This window comes from Mangifera indica, chromosome 3, assembly GCF_011075055.1.
Source record: "Mangifera indica cultivar Alphonso chromosome 3, CATAS_Mindica_2.1, whole genome shotgun sequence".
NCBI classification, from domain to species: domain Eukaryota; kingdom Viridiplantae; phylum Streptophyta; class Magnoliopsida; order Sapindales; family Anacardiaceae; genus Mangifera; species Mangifera indica.
In genome coordinates this window covers 3,893,357-3,913,396 of record NC_058139.1, presented here as the reverse complement: position 1 = coordinate 3,913,396, position 20,040 = coordinate 3,893,357, and the positions used below count along the sequence as shown (strand labels likewise).

The following is a 20,040-nucleotide window of genomic DNA, read 5'->3' as shown; positions in this document are numbered from 1 at the left end:
ACTCACAACCCTAACCATATTAATTTGTCGTTTAAATAAATAGGGTAAAGAAGTCTTTTCCACAATTCTTTTCTAACCTTACTTCATTTTCCTAAGGAGTGAAGACTCAAAATAGATAGTTTAAAACCAAATTGGACTACCTTGACAGAGTTGTATGGCTTTACAAGTTGCAAGTCTTTTTGGCAATGATTCTTAATTGTTATAGTGAAAAGAACAAATATTTATGCCTAAAAACAGAAATATGAAAGTATTTAATAATCTCACAATGTTCTTCATCTTTGGTCATGAAACTGACAATATGTAATCATACAGTAACACCACCAAACATGTGTGGACTCGATGGTATCAAAATTTATTTCTAAAATAAAGGTCTTTTTTTCATATGAGTGCTTACTTTTATGCGACAGTAATGGTTTTTATTGTGACATTTGGGAAAAGGGGTGGTGACGCTTGAAAGTAGGAGATAACCTATAAAAGAAAAAATTGACAAGAGAAATTATAATTTTATTTGCAATTAAAGAGTGAAGCTTATTTTATTTGTAAGGAGGGAGAGAAAAGAGATTATTAGAGGAAAACGCTATCAACAATGATGCTTGAGTTTAAAAATTAAACTTTAAAAGATTAATTTTTAAAATTTAAAAGATAAAATAAGATAAAATGTAAGTTTATTTTTAATATTATAAATAAAATTACGATTTAATGGTATATAAATAAGTAAGTGAAATTTTTTAAATTAAAAAATAAAAATCTGGTAAGAGGCCTTCATGGGTAATTGAAGTTTGAACTGTGATTATTGCAGAAAGTAATTAAAGCGGAGACACCGAGAAAATAACAAGGGCAGATTGGTAATTCAATCTAAAATATTTATTTTAATCAGGGCCGTTAACAGTTATCAAATTGAAGATTGTCTATTTGTATATGAAATAAAATTCTAAAATCAATATTGTTAAAAAATTCCAAATGCCGGAGAAAAATTTTATAACGAGTGATTAAAATGATGAGCAATGATATGACCACTCCATTTCACACCGTACACCCTACTAACATGTGATCAGAATGGCACTTTCGTAATTGTAGTAAAAATACTGTCAAATTGACTAGCTCTGGAAGGGTAAACACCAATGAAAAATGTTATATTACGCGCGCAAAGGTGGAGATGGATCAAATCGTGTTTAAATGTTTTTTAGATTTATTTTGATTTAAATAAAAAATAATTTAATTTGAATTTGTCAAACTAACATTAAAAGTGATTCAAATTCAATTTAAATAAAAATAATTTAATTTAAATTTATGATTCAAATAAATGATTTAAATTTGTAGTTTGAATCAAGGTTTTTAGAACCGGATCGGAGTGAAAATCGTTTTAAATATTAGTTTCGATCGAATTGATCAAATCATTTGGATCGATTGATTCGATCAGAATTTTAATTTTATGTAATATTTAATTTTAATCTCCAACAAAAATGAATGAAACATTCAAAGATTGAAAAAAATATATTTTAAAAATTCAATGTTCGTTTGTTTCACTCTCTCACCACTCACTAGTTAACAGAAAATTTATGCTAGTCTTCGCAACTCCACTCTCATTCTCTCTCTGCAATTCTCTCTTCACCTTGAAAAAAAAGAAACAACCAACTCACCATAGCAGGTCTTTATTAGCAAATAAAAAGCAAAAAAAATGAAATGAAAACAATCTTTTTCGCTTTTATGTATCAAGCCATGTGAGTTCACTGACACATTCTCTTCTTCTCCTCCCCCTCCTTTCCATTAATCGTTTTCTTATTTGCCGACACGCCAATTCGACTCAACTCAATGACATTATCAGCACAAACTCGTAGCAGTTAACCATTCTCGTATCGTAAGCCTTCGAGTCCATACTCCTCCACTTCATCTTCCTCTTCATTCATGAATAATTGTCTCATGCCTCGCTTGTGCTCGTCCTCTGCTTCTTCTCACTTCAATTCGGGAATGGATTGTTTTCCAGTGTATTTATAGTTTTTATATGAAACCTTGAACCGGAAGCCGCCTAAACCGATTGGACCACGGTTCATATGAGAACCAGCGGTTCGACCACGGTTCAATCCGATTTCAATTCTAAAACTGTTTTGTTTTCTACAGTGTTCGTCTACAATACCGATTTACAGTTTATCCGGTTTGACCAGACGGTCCGGTCTGGTTTTTAAATCTTTAGTTTGAACTCATAATTTATTGATAAAATAATATCGTTTTACAATTATTTAATATAATTTAAATCAAGTCATAAGTTAAATCGAATCAAATTGAGTCATCTATCTAATATATAAGTCAAATCAAATCAAATTTTTTATAGCTCAAGTTTGACTTAATTTTAAAACGAGTCAAACTTTTTAATTTAAATTCATTTTGTATTTAAAATAAATAAATTCGAATAAAATTAAATCAAATTGAATCAATTTTTTAGTCAAAATCAATTAGATTTAGAGCCAACTCAAGATGTGGGATGGCATACCACCCTCTTCAAACACTAATTATTTTAACACAAATTTATTACATCAATTACAGTCCATTATATTCAAGTTTTGGGTGATTGAGATTTTATTTTATTTATCATCATTTTTGCATATTATCTCAATTATAATAGTATAAGATTCGATATACTTCTTGATTTCATTTTTAATTTTAGCTGCAATTAAAGGTCACTTAACTTTAAAAAGTGGTGTTAATTTGACCGAGGAAAATTTCAACCATTTATGGAAACAGAGCACCACAATTTATTAACTATCGTGTTGGTTTAAGATGGTTTAACTTTAAATATGTAAAATTATAAAATTTTTGTTTTTATTCTGAATCTGTACTGACAAACAGCAACCCAGCATCACCATAGCTGTAGACTATAGCTTGGACGAGCTGCACCTGCGCCTGCAAAACGCCTCCACGTCAAAAGTAGTTGTGTTGTGCTTTGTTTTCTTCGGAGATTTATCCCATTGCGTAATTATAATGACCCATTTGGCTAAAGTTTGGGCTTCAAATTACCGTTCGATTTGTTAAAAACAAGTTTGGCCAATTGCGACGGTTGACATGTTTTTAATTACATCTCTAATAATGTTAGTTGACATGATTATATATGGGTATTATTATTATTATTATTATTATTATACAATTTACATCTTTAGATATATTCATATATTTTCTTTATCAATATCTGGCTTACTACATTCAAAAGCCATAAATGAAAACGTAACAAATAAAGTTATAAATTAGATTAAGGTATTTATAAGTTTCATTATAGCCAATCTATCATACAAGTTTTGAGCAAGGGGAGAATTGTAGTAAAAACAACAATTTAGTGTAAAATTATTGAAGGGGAGAATTGTAGTAAAATACATGAGAATTTGAAGCAACAAACAATGCCCTTTTTATCATTACAAAAGAAAATGTGAACAAGGAACAATGGTCTCGTTCGTAAATTACCATAGCATGGGATGGTAATAGTAGTATTGACTATTATTAGGATGAATTTGTGAAATGACAGGTTGTGAGTTTTTTTTTGATGAAGTTGTGTTAAAATTTTAAAATAAGCTATAAAAATAATTTAAATATTAATAATAAAAATATTTTTTAATCTTTTTATCTAATTTTGTCCTAAAATATGATAAAAAGAGGTGAAAAATCGTCATTTTTCTTCATAAATAAATCGGATAGTTCTCCTGGGAAAATGACATAAACGTCCAGAGACCAATGCTATAGTTGACCTGGTGCCGGGTATCCAGCTGGGACAAAAACATAATAAATAATAACTTACGTTAACTTGAAAACAGAAAGCACCGCGTGCATTGTGGGCCCTACTCGTAAATAAAAATAGCCGATTAAACTGCCAAAAATGTCGCGCATTTTTTCAAACCTTCCACACAGAGAGCCAAAATGTCCAAAACAGATCAATAAGCTTCAAAAACTTAAGTACTTATAAAAAATAAAAAAATAAAAAAAAACTCTGTCCATCACGAGAGGCTCTGTTTGTGTGCATTGTTTAGATCGGCAGACATCGTAAACTCTCGTCTTCGCTCTCCTTCTTCCATTCAACAACCTGCATTGTTCGGATCCGATCCAAATTTGAGTTTGAATTGTAAATCTTCCGAAGCCTGTGATTCTATGTTGGAAAATCCACGGATCTGATCCCGAACGTTCGATAATCGGAGATCGGTATTTTTTAATAGAGATTTTGATGTTTTGAGCAAGGATTTCAAACTTTAGAGCGATATACGAGGGTTGAATAATTTGTTAGAGATGGATCTATTTTCTATTAGCGAAGAATTAGCCGATATCGACGGACAAATCACCGACATTTTCCGTGCTTTATCGTAAGAAAACAAATAAGACATCGTCATTATTATTTTTGTATTGTTTGGTGGAGTGTTAATGAGTCTAATGCTTGTTGCAGAAATGGTTTCCAGAAATTGGAGAAGATCAAGGATGCCAATAGGCAGAGTAGGCAATTGGAGGAACTCACAGAGAAGATGCGTGACTGTAAAAGGTTATTCAAATCAAATTATTGGTTTTTTCATAGCAATGAAGAAGTTACTTGTTAAATTCAATAACGCTTATTGAATTTAATATTTAGTTTCTTGATAATCTAGTTCATGTTGTATTGAATAGTTATAACTTGACAATGGGTGTTACGAAAAGACTTGCCAAGGAAATGAAGTAGTAATTTATACTGGATTATAATGAAAATTGTCAATTTGCTCCTGCTATCCATGATTTCAATTATGATATTCGTTGAAAGTACGATGAGATTGCTGTTTAAATTGTATACTTGATAGTGGGATTTTGGAACAGTTGAAGCTACCAAAGAATTCATGATACTTTGTAGAAGTATGAGATGCCAAATTAGATCCAAGCCATCTTACAATTGCTGTTTTCTGAATTATTTCTTCATGAATTCGTTTATTGTATCCAGATAACCACTATCAATTGCATAAACAGTTCGTAGACTTGGTCAGTGCATTGACTCATGTTTATTAAGCATGCATGATCTAGTCTTATCTCTTTTAGAGAGCCATAGGCATGGTCCGAGCTAATTTGCTGCTAAAAACTGATGGGACTGAAACCTCACACAAGTAAGTTTAAAGTTCCAAAGAACTTACAGACAAGGGGAACTTCCATGAATTGCCAGAAAATAATATGGTATAGGGCTTACCAGCTTATCTGGTGCTGGAACTGAAGAATACCTTGCTGTCATTTCAGGCTTATCAAAGAGTTTGACAGGGAAGTTAAGGAAATGGAGAGTAGAAACGATCCAAACACCAACAAGATTTTGAGTGAGAAAAAACAGTCAATGGTGTGTCTTTTATTTTAAACTTTATGGAAAATTTGACACTTTAAGTTGTTGGCTTTTGTTTATTTTATTTTGTTGATTTACATGTCTAAAGTTTCCTCTTTTTTTTTTTTGGCATTTTCCATGTAGGTGAAAGAGTTGAATTCATATGTGGCTCTTAAAAAGCAGTAAGTAGGCCTATCTTTAATTACTTCAATATGTTTCATGCAGCTCCAAGCGATGGTGTTATGCATGTACAGTATCTCTGTAGATTTAGAATATCATTTTATGCTTTTTTATCCTTTTCTTGGTATTAGTTTCACATGTCTCTGTATCATATTTGAAATTGTGTGATGGATGGAGAGGGGAAGACTAATCAAAGTTTTAGTTGATTTTTTTTAATATTTTTTGGGTTCATTGAACAGAGCTATATTATAGTTATGTTTAAAATCTATATTATTGCCTTTAGTATTTTTTCCTTCTGCTTTTCCTGTATTTAATTATTTTCTTTTCTATCATTGTAGTTTTATAGAGACTTATGACATGTTTATAATGCTCAAACTTTTTGTTGGAGTTATTTTATTTAGCTAATATTTTATATAGTTACTTTTTGTATGCTCAAATTTCATATAGTTCCTTATGAATGGACTTGCTGCTTGTGTATGCAATTTCTGGTTGCTTGTTAAACTCTGCTTCTCTAAATTAGATGATTGATATTGTCATTGGCTGAAAAGTACTGTTCTGTTACTAACTATTGTTTGATGAATCAAGATTCTTCTTTGCATTAATTTAAAGATTTTTTTTTTATTTGAGACATGTTGATAACTAAAAGCAGTTAAATTTTTGTGGTGATTTAAGCCAGAGATATATTTTAATCATATGTAAAATGCTGTCTTAATTGTTTCTATTTTCAACTCACTGTTTAATTATCTTTTGATGCCTTACACTGGACTTTTTTCAACATCTCTATGATGGTTCCTTTCAGACATCAAGCCAATCTTGAAAAAAACAAACGAGTTGATCTCTTTGATGGACCTAGTGAAGGTTTTGGTGAAGAAAATGTCTTGCTAGCTTCATGTAAGCATATATTATTTTTTTACACATGCACTTTTGATGGTTTTGTCTGCCTAGAGTTTTCAAGTTTATAAATGTTGGAGATATTGCTGAAGAGGTGACAAGAACAGACCTTTTTTATTTTAATCCATAATTTGTCAAGGAATATTGCAATAAAAACACATGCACCTCATCCCTGAGACACCTGTATTCCTTTCAAGTGTTCTAAAATCATTACAAAAATGCCACTACAAATTGTTGTGACTATCTGTAATTTCATGTGAAAATGCATAATTTTTTACTTGCTGCAAATTGTGTAATTCATTGTTTGCTTGTTTGCAGCAAAGTTCATTCTAAGTTTCATGTCTTTCTTCTTATTCAAGTTTTTCTGAGGTAGAGGGTTTACATTTTGCAGCTATGACAAATCAACAGCTTATGGATGAGGGAAATCAGATGATGGATGAGACTGATGAAGTTATTGAGAGGTCAAAAAAGGTTTGTTTATTTTTAAAGGAAGACAGTATTTACCACATGGAAGAATTTTTCAGATATTCAGCTTGGTTTGGGAGAAGTAACTGCTTTCCGTGATTGTCTAGTCATTATCTCTTTTAAGAAACCAATGGGCTGTTTATGCACAGTGTTTTTTATATACCTTAACACAGTTCTATTTGGTTTATTTTTCCCATACCATATGTTAAATATGATTCAATAATGATTTTAAACATTGATGGACTCCACTTCTTTGAAATGTCTTTTTCGTCTCTAAAGGTAATCTCAATTCATTGAGAAATCTTTGGTTAATATTGGGGATATATACGTGGTTATATTTCTTTGTATAAAGTTGCTACCCCTTAGGGTTTTTGTTCCCATTGGTTTCTTGATCCACTTTTATAACTTCAATTCAAATTCATCATTAATACAAATTCTAGTTTCTTGATAAAAAGAAAAATTAATTCACTAATCAACTACTTTGCACAATGCATTTATTTATTTCTTCTTATTATCAAGTTTTATGATACAACAGCCTTTTTGGCTGAAAATTTGGTCCATGCCAATTATCAGTTGAATGGTCCTTGATGTTTAAGATTATTATGTTATTAGATAGGGCTATTAAAACATTCATTTATGGGGTACTTTCTTCTTTAAATCCTTCCCTGACAGTTAGGAGTAACTTGCACCATAAAGTTGGCTTTAGAAACCATCATGGACTGCAAGTTAGAAATGATTGCCTACCTAACATTGTTCTAGTTGTGTTTTAATGCCCTTTAGTTTTCTTCTTTTCTTTTCATTTCATTTCTTTTTAGGGGTAAACCATAAGTGTGATAATTTTGCCCTTTGCTTGCAAGTAAGTTTTCACTATTGTATTAATTCAAATTGTCAATTCTCTATTATACAATGATATCCTATAGCTGTTCCTTTTGTTTTTGCCCTGACCATTTTTTATTTTGTAACTTTCTGGGAAGAAGGGGGGGGTGGGGGGGGTGTGATGAACAATGAAGAGAGAGCATTAAAATTGAGTTCTCGTTAGTTTATGTTTGACGGCTTTTGTAGTTCTCAAGTTATTTCATTTCCCTGTTTCTAATAGGTTGTTCACGACACTATCAATGTTGGAACAGAGACAGCTGCAGCTCTGAAGGCTCAGGTATTATTTTGACTGCATTAATTAAATTTTGGTACTAACTGACCACGCTACAACTTCAGTTATGTGTCCTATTCTTTTGTTTCTTTTAGTGGGATTGGGTCTAACATTTTGTTAAATTTTTATTCAGACTGAACAAATGAGTAGGATTGTTAATGAGCTAGACTCTATCCATTTCTCAATTAAGAAGGCTTCTCAACTTGTCAAGGAAATTGGTAGGCAGGTCAATCTCTAAATTTTAGCTTCCGTCTATTTTATATTTGTATATCTATGTTTTCATTCATGTGACTTATGGGAGTTAATATCATTAGGTTGCTACTGACAAATGCATAATGGCACTGCTGTTCCTCATCGTCATTGGAGTCATAGCCATCATTATTGTGAAGGTATTTTCAAGTAATTGTTATATTGTAAATCAGGGGTTTTGCTTGTCTGTCATAATAACCGGAATTGAATCTTTCACCTTAACGTGGAGATTGGGCTAGCCATTCTTGTGTTATTCATATGCTTGGTAGTTACAATATTTTCCCGTGATTTTCAGCTTGTGCACCCAAACAACAAGGACATCCGGGACATTCCAGGATTAGCTCCACCTGCTATGAATCGAAGATTACTTTGGGACTCCTAGTTAGAGAGTTAGATAATGACCTCTCATGAGATTGTTGGGGTGATCTGAAACCTGATTGGAACCATTATTAGAGTAGCTTGTGCTGCTGTTAGAGGTACCCCGCATTTCATATTAATAGGAGTGACGTCATTGTTGGTATGTTTGCTGTAGAGAACGACAAGCTTTCCCTGTTTGCTTGCTCCCTGAATTGTATGGCGGCTCATCGATGGCTATAATGTATGAGGTGTGGGAGGCCAATTTATTATTTTCTTTCTTGAATGGGTTACCTACCCTTTCGAATTGAGGAACCCTTAAATTGTGTATTTGAGATTCTATTGGTTCACATATTGTATAATCATCCGTATCACTTGATAATTCGTTTGTATTTGTGAAATTTTTGTTGTTGTTGTACAATAACGTCAAAATTTGTTTCCACTTACAGATATTTGTCCTCACTTTTACCAATTAATTACTTGTATTTGTTTTGTGTGCGGGAATCGCGGTGGTACAGTAGAGATGGGAATAAATGTTATGTTAGGTTTAAACTAGCTAGCAGTTTGCGTTTGGCAGCTTTCGTGATCAAATGAATGACCTTAAGAAACGGGTTCAAATTATCAGGCACACCCACGTGGACCAGTAAATATAAAGAGTTAGAATTGAAAAATGTAAATCACTCTTTTCCAGTCAAGGTTTGGGAAATCACAAATTTGGGAAATCACAAATTTTGGCACTTTGAATTTTTAAACTAGAAATCATTACCTAAAAGTTAACTTCACTGGAGAAATTGAAATAAAAGGTCATAGAAAGTAAGTTAGCTTTTCAAAATCTTCTGGCGATTCTAAACCTTCCATTTCCTGCGTTGATTCATTTGTCATCACTTTCATCATCATCTCCACCTCCATCTCCATCATCTTCATCTCAGCCTAATTATCATCACCACCCCTGTCATGGTCATAATCATCTTTGCCACCTTGATCCTCTTTATAGTCATCTTTTTCACAATTCCCACGTTCTTCTAATAATTTAAATCTAAACCTTTCAAACACAACCAACCTCCCTCCCATAATATACAAGACATAATTTTTTATATCCCAATATTGAGAAATATAATTGGGCTAATTTGATATCAAACAAGTTGAGATTTGTCAATAAAAAGAAGGGAGAAGCTTAGTTGGGTGACACTTGAAAAGGATTTAAAAAGAAAAGAAATATTTGAATTGATGACAATTTTGTCAATCATCTCAATTTTCTTATATAAAATTTATAAATAAGACTAAAATATAAGAACTAAATTATATATTTTAAAACTTATTAAAGATTCAAACTATTATATTTATAAGAGTTAAGGGCTAGATTGAAAATGTTAGAAAACTAAATGTTTTTTATTTTTTGCCTTATTAGTTTTTTATTTCTAATAGAATTAAGTTTGAGGTAGGAATTTGTAGTTTAAAATTTTGCAGGGCAGGAATAGTTTCCCCACGCCTTGGTGTGAAAATTGTGTACTCAATAAAAGATACCAAGTAGCAGCATTTTGGTCAAATCATGGGTTGTCTTCCTAGAGTGATGATATTTCCATTCCACCACAAAGGCCATGGCTTTCATTCTCTCTGCATTTTGTTACCATTTTAGAACAGTGGAATATGTCCAAAAATTCAAGGAAATATCACAAATATTTAAGTTAGTGAATCCCACTTTCACCAAAGCTAATTGGTTTTAGTTATACAAACACGACTTGAAAACATATGATTTGACTGACGGGTCGGCAAGTGCTGGTTATGTATGAGAAATTATAAACATAATTGGAAAGTAGAGATTCCGTGAATGCATGTGGCTACAAACTTTATTTTTCCAGGTGGGATAATTGTGACGACGACGACGACTTATTGTGATATTCAAAATGGAGGCAACCAGGAAAATTTCTTAAAAATCGACATTAATGATGAAGCAATAATTTACTGTACCGAATGACCAAAACGTGTTCGATTTTTCCTTTTCTTGTTGAGGAAAGTCTGATTTTGACTCTTACTGTGCCACTTGCATTGGGCATTGGCAAGAAAAAGAAAGGCCAAACGACTATTTCCCACCCAAGGTTTAGCGTTTTCTCAAAAGTCCTCCCTTTAACTATGGAAACACCAAACACCCACCCATGGCCGGTTAGATTTAACCAAACCCTAACGGCTGAAAATTTTATCTCCTTTTGCCCCCCTAAACTTTAAAAACTGAAATTTTCCCCCCGCCTAAGTTTTAAAAAATGACAGTTTCACCCTAGGGTTTGGTTTTGAAATCTCCGGCGACCTCTTCGGCTCCGTTGCCGACGGCCGCTCCCTCCGTAAGCAACCTCTCCTTCCGGCGATCTTTTTCCTCCCATTTGGAGGTCCGATCGGCGCCCAGAGACGCCGTGGGAGACGAAGACTTCGTCGGGAAGACGAAGTTCTTCGTCTTCCCAGACGAAGCCGATGCCGTCGTCCTCGTCTCGGAAGACGGTCGTCTTCCCAGAGGTCTTCTTCTGGGAAGACGATCGTCTTCCCGACGAAGTCTTCGTCTCCTACGGCGTCTCCGGGCGTCGATCGGACCTCCAAATGGGAGGAAAGAGATCGTCGGAAGGAGAGGTTGCTTCCGGAGGGAGCGGCCGTCGGCAACGGAGCCGGAGAGGTCGTCGGAGATTTCAAAACCAAACCCTAGGGTGAAACTGCCATTTTTTAAAACTTAGGCGGGGGGAAAATTTCAGTTTTTAAAGTTTAGGGGGGCAAAATAGATTCTATTTTAGTTTATTTTTAATATTATAGCTAAAATGACGATTTTACCCCTACCACCGTTAGGGTTTGGTTAAATCTAACTGGCCATAGGTGGGTGTTTGGTGTTTCCATAGTTAAAGGGGGGACTTTTGAGAAAACGCTAAACCTTGGGTGGGAAATAGTCGTTTGGCCAAAAAGAAAAACCTTCTGCCCTCTTGCTTGAACTTAAAGACCAAAAAAATTCAAAAGATCTTCCGGTTTCACATTTTCAAGTTGTCCGAGAATTCATCGTCAGAACACAAATTAGGGGTGGTTTGTTCTCTGAATAATAAAAATTATGTTAGTAATTTATTTTTTATTATTTATATTATTTTATTAATAATAAAAAATTATGATAATTATTTATTATTAATGATAATATGATAGATAATATAAATAATAATCTGATTATTATCTTTACTATAGATATTAAGAATTACTAAAATAATCTTGATTTTATGATAATTATATTTTTAGATAAAAATAATCTTATTTTTAATTAATATAACAAATAATATAAAAAATATTTTTGAATAATTATATCCAATTATATTTAAGTAAAATAATTTATTAGTATTCTTTTATTAACTCTAACCAAACACAATAAGTATTAATACTTATCAAATTTTATCAAATATAGTAATCACGTATACCCAGTAATCTTCTAAATAAATTATTTTCAAAGTAATCTTTCAATTTTAATAATAAAATATTTCTTAAATCAAACCATCTCAAAATGTTATCATATTACATTTTTTTTATTATAAATAGAGATTTTGTCTGTATTTATTAAACAAGTAAATTTAGAGTATAATAATTGAACCCATAAGACTTGAATCTAAACTTTCGTTTTAAAAATTTTAATATTCTACCAATTTTATTAACTGTCATATTGTTATATTATTTTTCCGTAATTTCATTTTCCCTTATGAGTTAACAAGACTAGAAAATTCAGACCTATCAAAAATGCAGAACTTTCCTGGTTAAAGCGTTCAAATTAATTTATTTTGTCAAGATTAAACAAGTGTCAAGATCAGGCGACCCTGTCAACGAATATTTTAGATGAAAAGATGAGCTGAAGGGGTCCATGGACGAAAACCTTATTCATTAAGTTGTTGAAGGCCTCATTGAATAACAAAAAAGAGATCAAACCTAGGGTCTTTATCATGTCAAAGAAAGCTCTGTTTCTTTATTGGCTTTTTCACAAGTTGCTCTACCAACGACTTTCAGATTTCAACGGTTTTGTTCACATTGCAGAAAACAGTAGAAATCTTTAACTCTATTCATATTAAAGTATTTTGTTTAGAATGAAAGATGTAATTTTTAATCAATATTCTTAGACTTACGTCTTTCTCAATTTCATACATGTAATATTATTTTACAGCAGAACTTCGACTTCGTCTGCTATATTTTAATGGAGTAGGTCATGCGTGCTCCAGAAGATAGTTGACAGACGAATATTTTATTAATAACTTGGAAGAGATGTTCATGAATAATTCAACCCCATATTTATAACATGAAAAAGAAGGAAGGTGAAGAAAAGCTCCTTTGTTAAAGCCGAGAGAAAAAATTTGTAATCTCCTTACACGGTATTTAATTGTCAGCATTGATGCAGAAAATTGGAAGGCAGCTGGAAGGTAGAGAAAAGACCCTTGCATGTTTTTGGTTTTCTTTTGAGTAAGCATCATTTTCTACCCAATGTTTAGTTTAAGACTCTCTTCACCCCTAGTTGATATAAATAACACTTTCTCACCCTTAATTAGTGGTAATAATATTTTCTCACCCAACATTAAATTTTATTTAAAAATTAAAAATCTAAAAGTAACATTTTAATTTTACCACCAATTAATTAAAAAAAAATATATATTAAATTTATACATTTTAACAATAACAATTTAACTCTTAAAAAATTTTAAAAATTTACAAATTAATGTCTAAGGTACTATATGACCCAATAACTAGAATATGATATTTACATAAATAATTTTTTAAATTTTGTTTAATTCTTTAGAGGTTTAACTTTATTATTTAAACTATTGAACAACAAATAATATTTCAGAATTTTTCAAAAGATTGTCAATTTTTTTTTCTAAATTTTCAGTAACCCTTAAAAATAAAAAACACCCAATGTTTTAAGAAAAAATTTACCTTTTATATAAGATTATATGATAAAGACATCTATATAAGAAAAGAAGAGAATGAGAAGAAAGAGTAACAAGAAACGAACAATGTTATATATACATTTTTTTATACATAAATGTGTATACATATGAATGTGTCATTATGCTATTAGATATTAATTTATTATTAATTTAAAATTATTTAATCATATTAAAACACACACACACATATAGATATTTATGTATAAAAAATGTGTATATATAATTTTATTCATAATTTTTTATATAATTTAGATATTTAAAATATTATTTGTAATTTAAGATTATATGATAATTTAAAAAATAAAATAGTAATTATACTTTTTAATATTGTTCATTTATTAGAAAAGTTTAATTTTGGATGAAAAAAAATCATTTATGGTTGATTTTGGTGGAGAAAGTATTATTCATCTCATATAGGGGTGCAAAAATTATCAGACAAAACCTTGGGTGGGAAAGAAATTATTTGTTTGCTCTTCTTTTACCGTTTCCATACCGATTACCTCATGCACAGGCCATTGACATCAACCTAAACTACAACGCTGACGCATACTAAAAATTTATTAAGCTTATCTCTTTTGCTACAATTCCAAGTCGGTTTCTGGAAACTGCTTTTCTCTTTTCTCTTGTTTTACTGTGTTCTTTTCAGAGTCGTCTAATCGATAAGATTAAATATCTTCTATTATTTATCCCATTTTATTTTATTTAATTTATAAATAATAAATTTTTTTAATAATAATATAATAAATAATTTAATTATTATTCTTAGATATTAATTTTTTTAAAAATAATCCTAATTTTATTATAATTATATTTTTACTTATTAATTTTTTAAAAATAAAATTATTTTTATTTTTAATTAATATAATAAATAATAAAAATATTTTAAAATAATTATATTTAAAAATTTTAAATAAATTAATATTATTTTATTATTTTTAATTAAATATAATAATTATTTATATTTATCTAATTTTATTAAATATAATAATAATTTATATTTATTATTACTCGTAGAATAATTTTTCAATTTAAATAATAAAGCATTCTTCATTTCATTAACCTCTTTAATGTATAAGAAAAAAACATTCAGAAAAATGAAAATTTTTGTATAATTAAAGAAGGATGACAGTCGTCTTCGACTTTGAAGTTTGAAGTTTGATCAAGTAGTCAATCTAGTTCTGTCCTCTCTTTGTCACAAACACCTGATTTTTCGGTTTCAGACACGTAACTCCTATCTCTCTGTAGACTATACCGTGGGATTTTTAATATTTCCACATTTTATCTTTAAATCCACCTTTTTTCTATTTTTTTCTCTGTTTCTTTCTGGAATTCCCATTTGGTTTTATTTGTTCTTTTCACGCGGTTTAGTTCTCACCTGGGTTCATCTCATTTGCTTCCTTGTGTAAAAAATTTGTTATTTTACCTTCTGGTCTTCGATCTGTCCATGCATTTAGTGTTCTTATTTGATTTTGATTGTTGAGGAACATTAGAATAGTTAACATAAGAAGCTGCTGCAAAGGCTTGAGATTGGAGAGATTTGATATTGGAAGCTTGCAAAATGAAGTGCTTTTATATGTTCAAGGACAAATTCAAGACCAATCGAGAATCAAAATCTGCCCCGGAACCAAGAAGCCGAAGTAAATTAGAAAATCCAGCGTTAAACCGTACAACAAGATCATTACCATCGCCAAGGAGCATACCTGAATTGTACAAAGAGAAGGAGCACAATTTGAGAGCTTTCTCTTTGGAAGAACTGAGAGAGGCAACAAGTGGCTTTAACAGGATGTTAAAGATTGGAGAAGGTGGTTTTGGGAGTGTGTATAAGGGAAAGATCAGGCCTGCTGATGATAAGGGTAACCCCATAGATGTTGCCATTAAAAGGCTCAACAAGCATGGTTTGCAGGTAAACTAGTCTATTTTCTTTAATCTTGTGCTTAAGATACTGTCCACTGCATAATTTGTTTTTGAGTTAAATCTGCCATAGTCTTTTTTTTTTCCTTCGTTATTCATTGTGGTTTATCTGCACGATGAGACCATGTGGCTGTCATGAATGTGAATTGAATTTACAGGAACTGAATGGTGTAAGGTCATAACAGTTGTCTGTTGACCTTACCATGGTGCATTGGAGTTTTGAATTACCTTGTGTTGGATAGCACAAGAAATTAGGAATCAGGAGAGAATTACAGTCTAGTTTTAGTCATGGGGAAAAATTTTATAATTTTTGCATGCTCAGTGACCTAAATCCAATTGAAATACCTTTGATGTTGAAAACATAGAGATTATTATGAATGGAGAAAAAAATCTGCCATTTAATAGATCAAAAACAGTGATGAAATACTTAAAACTTGTGCAGTGTTGTGTTTATGCGATGTCTGAATCCTTATAGTGCCCTGCATTTCACTTATAAAATTCATTTAGGTATGATCTTGTGCCTTGTGTTACTTTTGCTCATTGTACTTGGTCTTCATAAAAAATTAAAAATTGGGATTTGAAGTACTGAAAGAAATATCATAACTAGCTTTAAAGGTTTAGTCACAGATACCAATTTAACAAGCATTAGGAGATGTTCAGCTTGGATCATGCAATTATAGTGACAGTTGTTATTATGGATAGGCAATAATCAGCAATAATAACTATGTCACCACTATAACCTAGAACTTGGGATTGAATGCTCACAATTGACTTATGCTAAAACAAAAGAGAGGAAAGATCTTGATCAGTTTATTTTCCAGGAATGTCAAATTCTTGAATGCAATGTTTTCCCTGTTGTTTCTTAAGGATGCAGTCATGCAGAAAGTTTCGTGAATAGAATAACAAGGCACACACCCATCTTGTACCGTTGGAGTAACCATCATAAAAGCTGTAGCCACTTTCTATTCTTGGTTGGATGAAATCATATATGAATTTTGGACATTTGGATGAATTGCAAATAGAATTTTGACCTATGGAAACATCCGTTTGCCTTGTTTTGTTTAGATATAGCTTCAATCCCATCTCCCCAAGTTTGTCTTTCTTTTGGTTTGACTAATCAATTTTAGTTTTTTTCCTTAGTGTATGCTATTCATAGGTCATATTATAGAATTGTCAGCTTCAGCTAGTGAGTCATTTCTGTAACCAATTCTGAGAACTGCTGAATATGGAATCTGGCTGCTACCCAATATGCTTAATGACACACTTGGTCTGGTATAACTACAAGGAAAAGTGAGGCATGCTCTGCCAGATATCTTCTGGATAACTTCAAATGCACAAATGATTTTTCTGTGGCATAGGGAGCTTTTGCATAAAATATTTGCTTGTGCCTTCTGGCTAAGATTGATAACTATTCCCATGATTGTTAATTGCTTCTTCATTATGTTCTGCCTTTTGGGTAATCAATAATCTTTTTACTTTGTTTCATGGATTCCCAACACTAATTTCTTTCTTATGTAGGGTCATAAGCAATGGCTTGCAGAAGTTCAATTTCTTGGAGTTGTTAGTCACCCGAACTTAGTAAAACTTTTAGGATATTGTTCCGTAGATGATGAAAGAGGGATTCAAAGGTTGCTCGTGTATGAATATATGCCCAATAGAAGCTTGGAAGATCATCTTTTTAACCTGGCTCTGCCCACTCTGCCTTGGAAGAAAAGATTAGAAATTATCCTTGGTGCAGCTCAAGGGTTGGCATATTTACATGAGGGTTTGGAAATCCAGGTACAATTCACTTTGCTTTGGCTGACTTCAGCTGATCATACCATTGCTTATCAATGTTTTTTGAGTTCAACACTGAATTAACCATGATTATGCTATGAAGCCTGAATCTGAATGTGCTAGTCTTGTTCATTTTGATCTGAGTTCATGTATTCTGTGATTTACTTGTAGGTTTTAACTATTGGTCACCAGAAACATATATGTGTTACTGTATTCTTGTCATTTGATTGTTATATCTGGTCTATTAATGATTGATTGTGTTTAGTTTTTCTCAAGTGCTCATATTAAATTGAATAATGTTCAAAAGGTTACAGGTTGGAATTCAGATGTTTACAACTCGTTGTATTTATGTTGTACTGTTGGAAAATGATATCACCATTACTCCTTTTAGAATTAATATCCTTTATCAACTTACTCTCATTCGCCTTTCGCATCTATTAAATTGTTCTAGTTTATTCTGATTCTGTTTTGAGACTTTAATTGGTCTCATTTATTTTAATTCTGTTTTGAGACTTTAATTGGTCTCATTTATTTTGATTCTGTTTTGAGACTTCAACCACTGCTGCTTGTACTAATTCTTAGGTGATATACCGGGATTTCAAAGCCTCAAATGTGCTATTAGACGAAAATTTTAATCCAAAGCTCTCAGACTTTGGGCTTGCCAGAGAAGGGCCAACAGGGGATCGTACTCATGTATCGACAGCGGTAAGTACATGTTATAGATGGTAGATGCTTTGCAATTTCTATGGTTGTAAAAGTGGCTAACTCTATGTAATGTTTCTAAGCAATCCTATATGATTTTCCATTGGTGGCTTAGAAAGACTAAGTTGGTTTGATTAATTCTGTTTTGTCCCTAAAAATCCCATCATTTGAGCCACAATGTTGAAATTATGATTCACTTCATTTAAGTTTTGGATTTTTCAGTTCATCCAGAACCTTCTTTATGGAAAAGCTTTTAAGGCATCTAGAACTCAGGAAGTTATAAGGATGTTATCTCTTGCTTTTAATCAAAGTTAGGGTGAGGATGATCTTGACTGGTTTTGTGCCAATCTAGCTGATGCTAACAGCCTCATTGGGGGTTCAGCCATAGATTTATTTAAACTCTGTAGTTGGAAGCACTGCTTGCCTACTTGCTCAATCACAATTCAGATTGTATTTAAATGGCTACTGTGTTAATGATTTATGTTGTCTATGTTTTCTATTTTTCATTAGGTTGTTGGGACATATGGATATGCTGCACCAGAATATGTTGAAACAGGCCACCTAAAAGTTCAAAGTGATATTTGGAGTTTTGGAGTGGTGCTCTATGAGATCCTAACTGGCAGGCGATCGCTCGACAGAAACCGTCCAACAGCGGAACAGAAGCTTCTGGATTGGGTGAAGCAATTCCCTGCTGATAGTAAAAGGTTCAGCATGATAATAGACCCACGACTCAGAAACAACTATTCTTTCAGTGCAGCTCGGAAAGTTGGCAAATTGGCAGACAGCTGCTTGAAGAAGACTCCAGAAGAACGACCATCGATGAATCAGGTGGTAGAGAGCTTAAAGCAAGCAATACAATTATCAGAAGAGGCAACCTCTTCCAACAATAGTAATGTTACATCGGGATCTAAATTGGCCAAAGGAAGATCAAAATAAGGTTGGTATTAATAAATATTTTTGAGTTTGAGCCAAATGTCTCGAAACTTAATTCTGATTATTTGGTTTTGATGCACCTGACAGGTATAACATCTCGGATATTAGTATGAATTGGGAAGGAGCTAATTTTCCTCAGTATGCATCCTGAATTCATCTGGAAAAGGAACTACAGAATTTTGTTGGCCTCAAATATATGTTTGATTCCACTTCTGAAAGTCAAAATGAAGCCTTGGTCCTACTTATTTATCTCCTTATTTTTTTTTTCTATACTATCTTATACATTCAATACACTGAGAGGATGTGAGATGGAAGGTGTAGAATGCTTGTAAATTGTGAATTCTTATGCCAAACTATGCTGAGGTTATTGTACCATTGTTCTTATCAGTTTAATTGCAAGCCCCCACTGTTAAGCGAAAATACTTTTGGTCCTAATTTGCATTGCTTTGTTGGTACAACTTAGTATCCAAGATGTGCAGTCCAAATTTTGTGAGCAATTTAGGAGCTTGAAAGATCAAAATGAATTGCCTTATTCCGTCGGTCCCGAAGGATTCTATTTCTATTTTAGGAAATCAGATATTCCCACCCAAGATTTGACCCAAAAACACTTTTCCATCCTTAACTAGTACAAATAACATTTTATCCAAAATCAAATTTGATTTAAAAAAAAAAACCGATGGTAAAGGTAAAATATAAAATTTATCATTTATTAATTTTAAAAAATAAAAAATAACAAGTTTTTTATAATACCCAACTGTTTTAAGGTTTAGAAACTTACAAACCAATATTTGAAATTTTTTCAAATCTATATATATATATATTTTAAAACTATTATATAATCTTAATAGTTATAATATAACATTTACATTAATAATTTATTGTATTTTGTTTAATTTTTTGGGGATATAATTGTTATTTTTGAAACTATTGAAGGTAAATTGATATTTCAAAATTTTTCAAAAGAATCAATTTTTTTTTTGAATTTTCAACAACCTTTACAAATTTCAAAAATGATCTCTAATATTTTTAAAATTATAATTTATTTTTTGATACACAATTATATGACAAAAACATTTATATTTATAGAAAGCCAGAAAGAAAGGGTGAGAAAAGAAAAATAAGACTTTTTTTTATATAATTTGAATATTAAAAAATTATTTTTTAATTTTTATTAATTTAAAGCTATGTAA

The 20,040-nt window shown here is 31.6% G+C and overlaps 2 protein-coding genes across 2 annotated transcripts; both read left to right on the top strand.

Moving 5' to 3' along the window:
- The first annotated feature begins 3,885 nt into the window (after positions 1-3,885).
- LOC123210294 (novel plant SNARE 11-like) lies at positions 3,886-8,967 on the top strand. Its single transcript, XM_044628562.1, has 10 exons — positions 3,886-4,337; positions 4,418-4,510; positions 5,224-5,317; positions 5,444-5,481; positions 6,279-6,370; positions 6,762-6,841; positions 7,932-7,988; positions 8,116-8,208; positions 8,297-8,371; positions 8,527-8,967. Exons 1-10 carry the CDS (start codon positions 4,264-4,266, stop codon positions 8,611-8,613), a joined length of 783 nt encoding a protein of 260 aa, XP_044484497.1. The 5' UTR covers positions 3,886-4,263; the 3' UTR covers positions 8,614-8,967.
- Positions 8,968-14,593: 5,626 nt separating this feature from the next.
- On the top strand, positions 14,594-19,270 carry LOC123211860 (probable serine/threonine-protein kinase PBL19). The gene is made up of 5 exons (XM_044630791.1): positions 14,594-15,431; positions 16,958-17,218; positions 17,798-17,920; positions 18,428-18,854; positions 18,938-19,270. The coding sequence occupies exons 1-4, from the start codon at positions 15,087-15,089 to the stop codon at positions 18,851-18,853; spliced, it is 1,155 nt and encodes a 384-aa protein (XP_044486726.1). The 5' UTR covers positions 14,594-15,086; the 3' UTR covers position 18,854; positions 18,938-19,270.
- The last annotated feature ends 770 nt before the right edge of the window (positions 19,271-20,040 follow it).

Coding starts and splice junctions, on each gene's coding strand:
- LOC123210294 (XM_044628562.1), top strand. CDS start 4,264: ATGGATCTATTTTCTATTAGCGAAGAATTAGCCGATATCGACGGACAA. Junction 6,371..6,761: donor AAATGTCTTGCTAGCTTCAT/GTAAGCATATAT, acceptor TACATTTTGCAG/CTATGACAAATCAACAGCTT. Junction 8,372..8,526: donor TAGCCATCATTATTGTGAAG/GTATTTTCAAGT, acceptor CGTGATTTTCAG/CTTGTGCACCCAAACAACAA.
- LOC123211860 (XM_044630791.1), top strand. CDS start 15,087: ATGAAGTGCTTTTATATGTTCAAGGACAAATTCAAGACCAATCGAGAA. Junction 15,432..16,957: donor TCAACAAGCATGGTTTGCAG/GTAAACTAGTCT, acceptor TTTCTTATGTAG/GGTCATAAGCAATGGCTTGC. Junction 17,219..17,797: donor ATGAGGGTTTGGAAATCCAG/GTACAATTCACT, acceptor ACTAATTCTTAG/GTGATATACCGGGATTTCAA.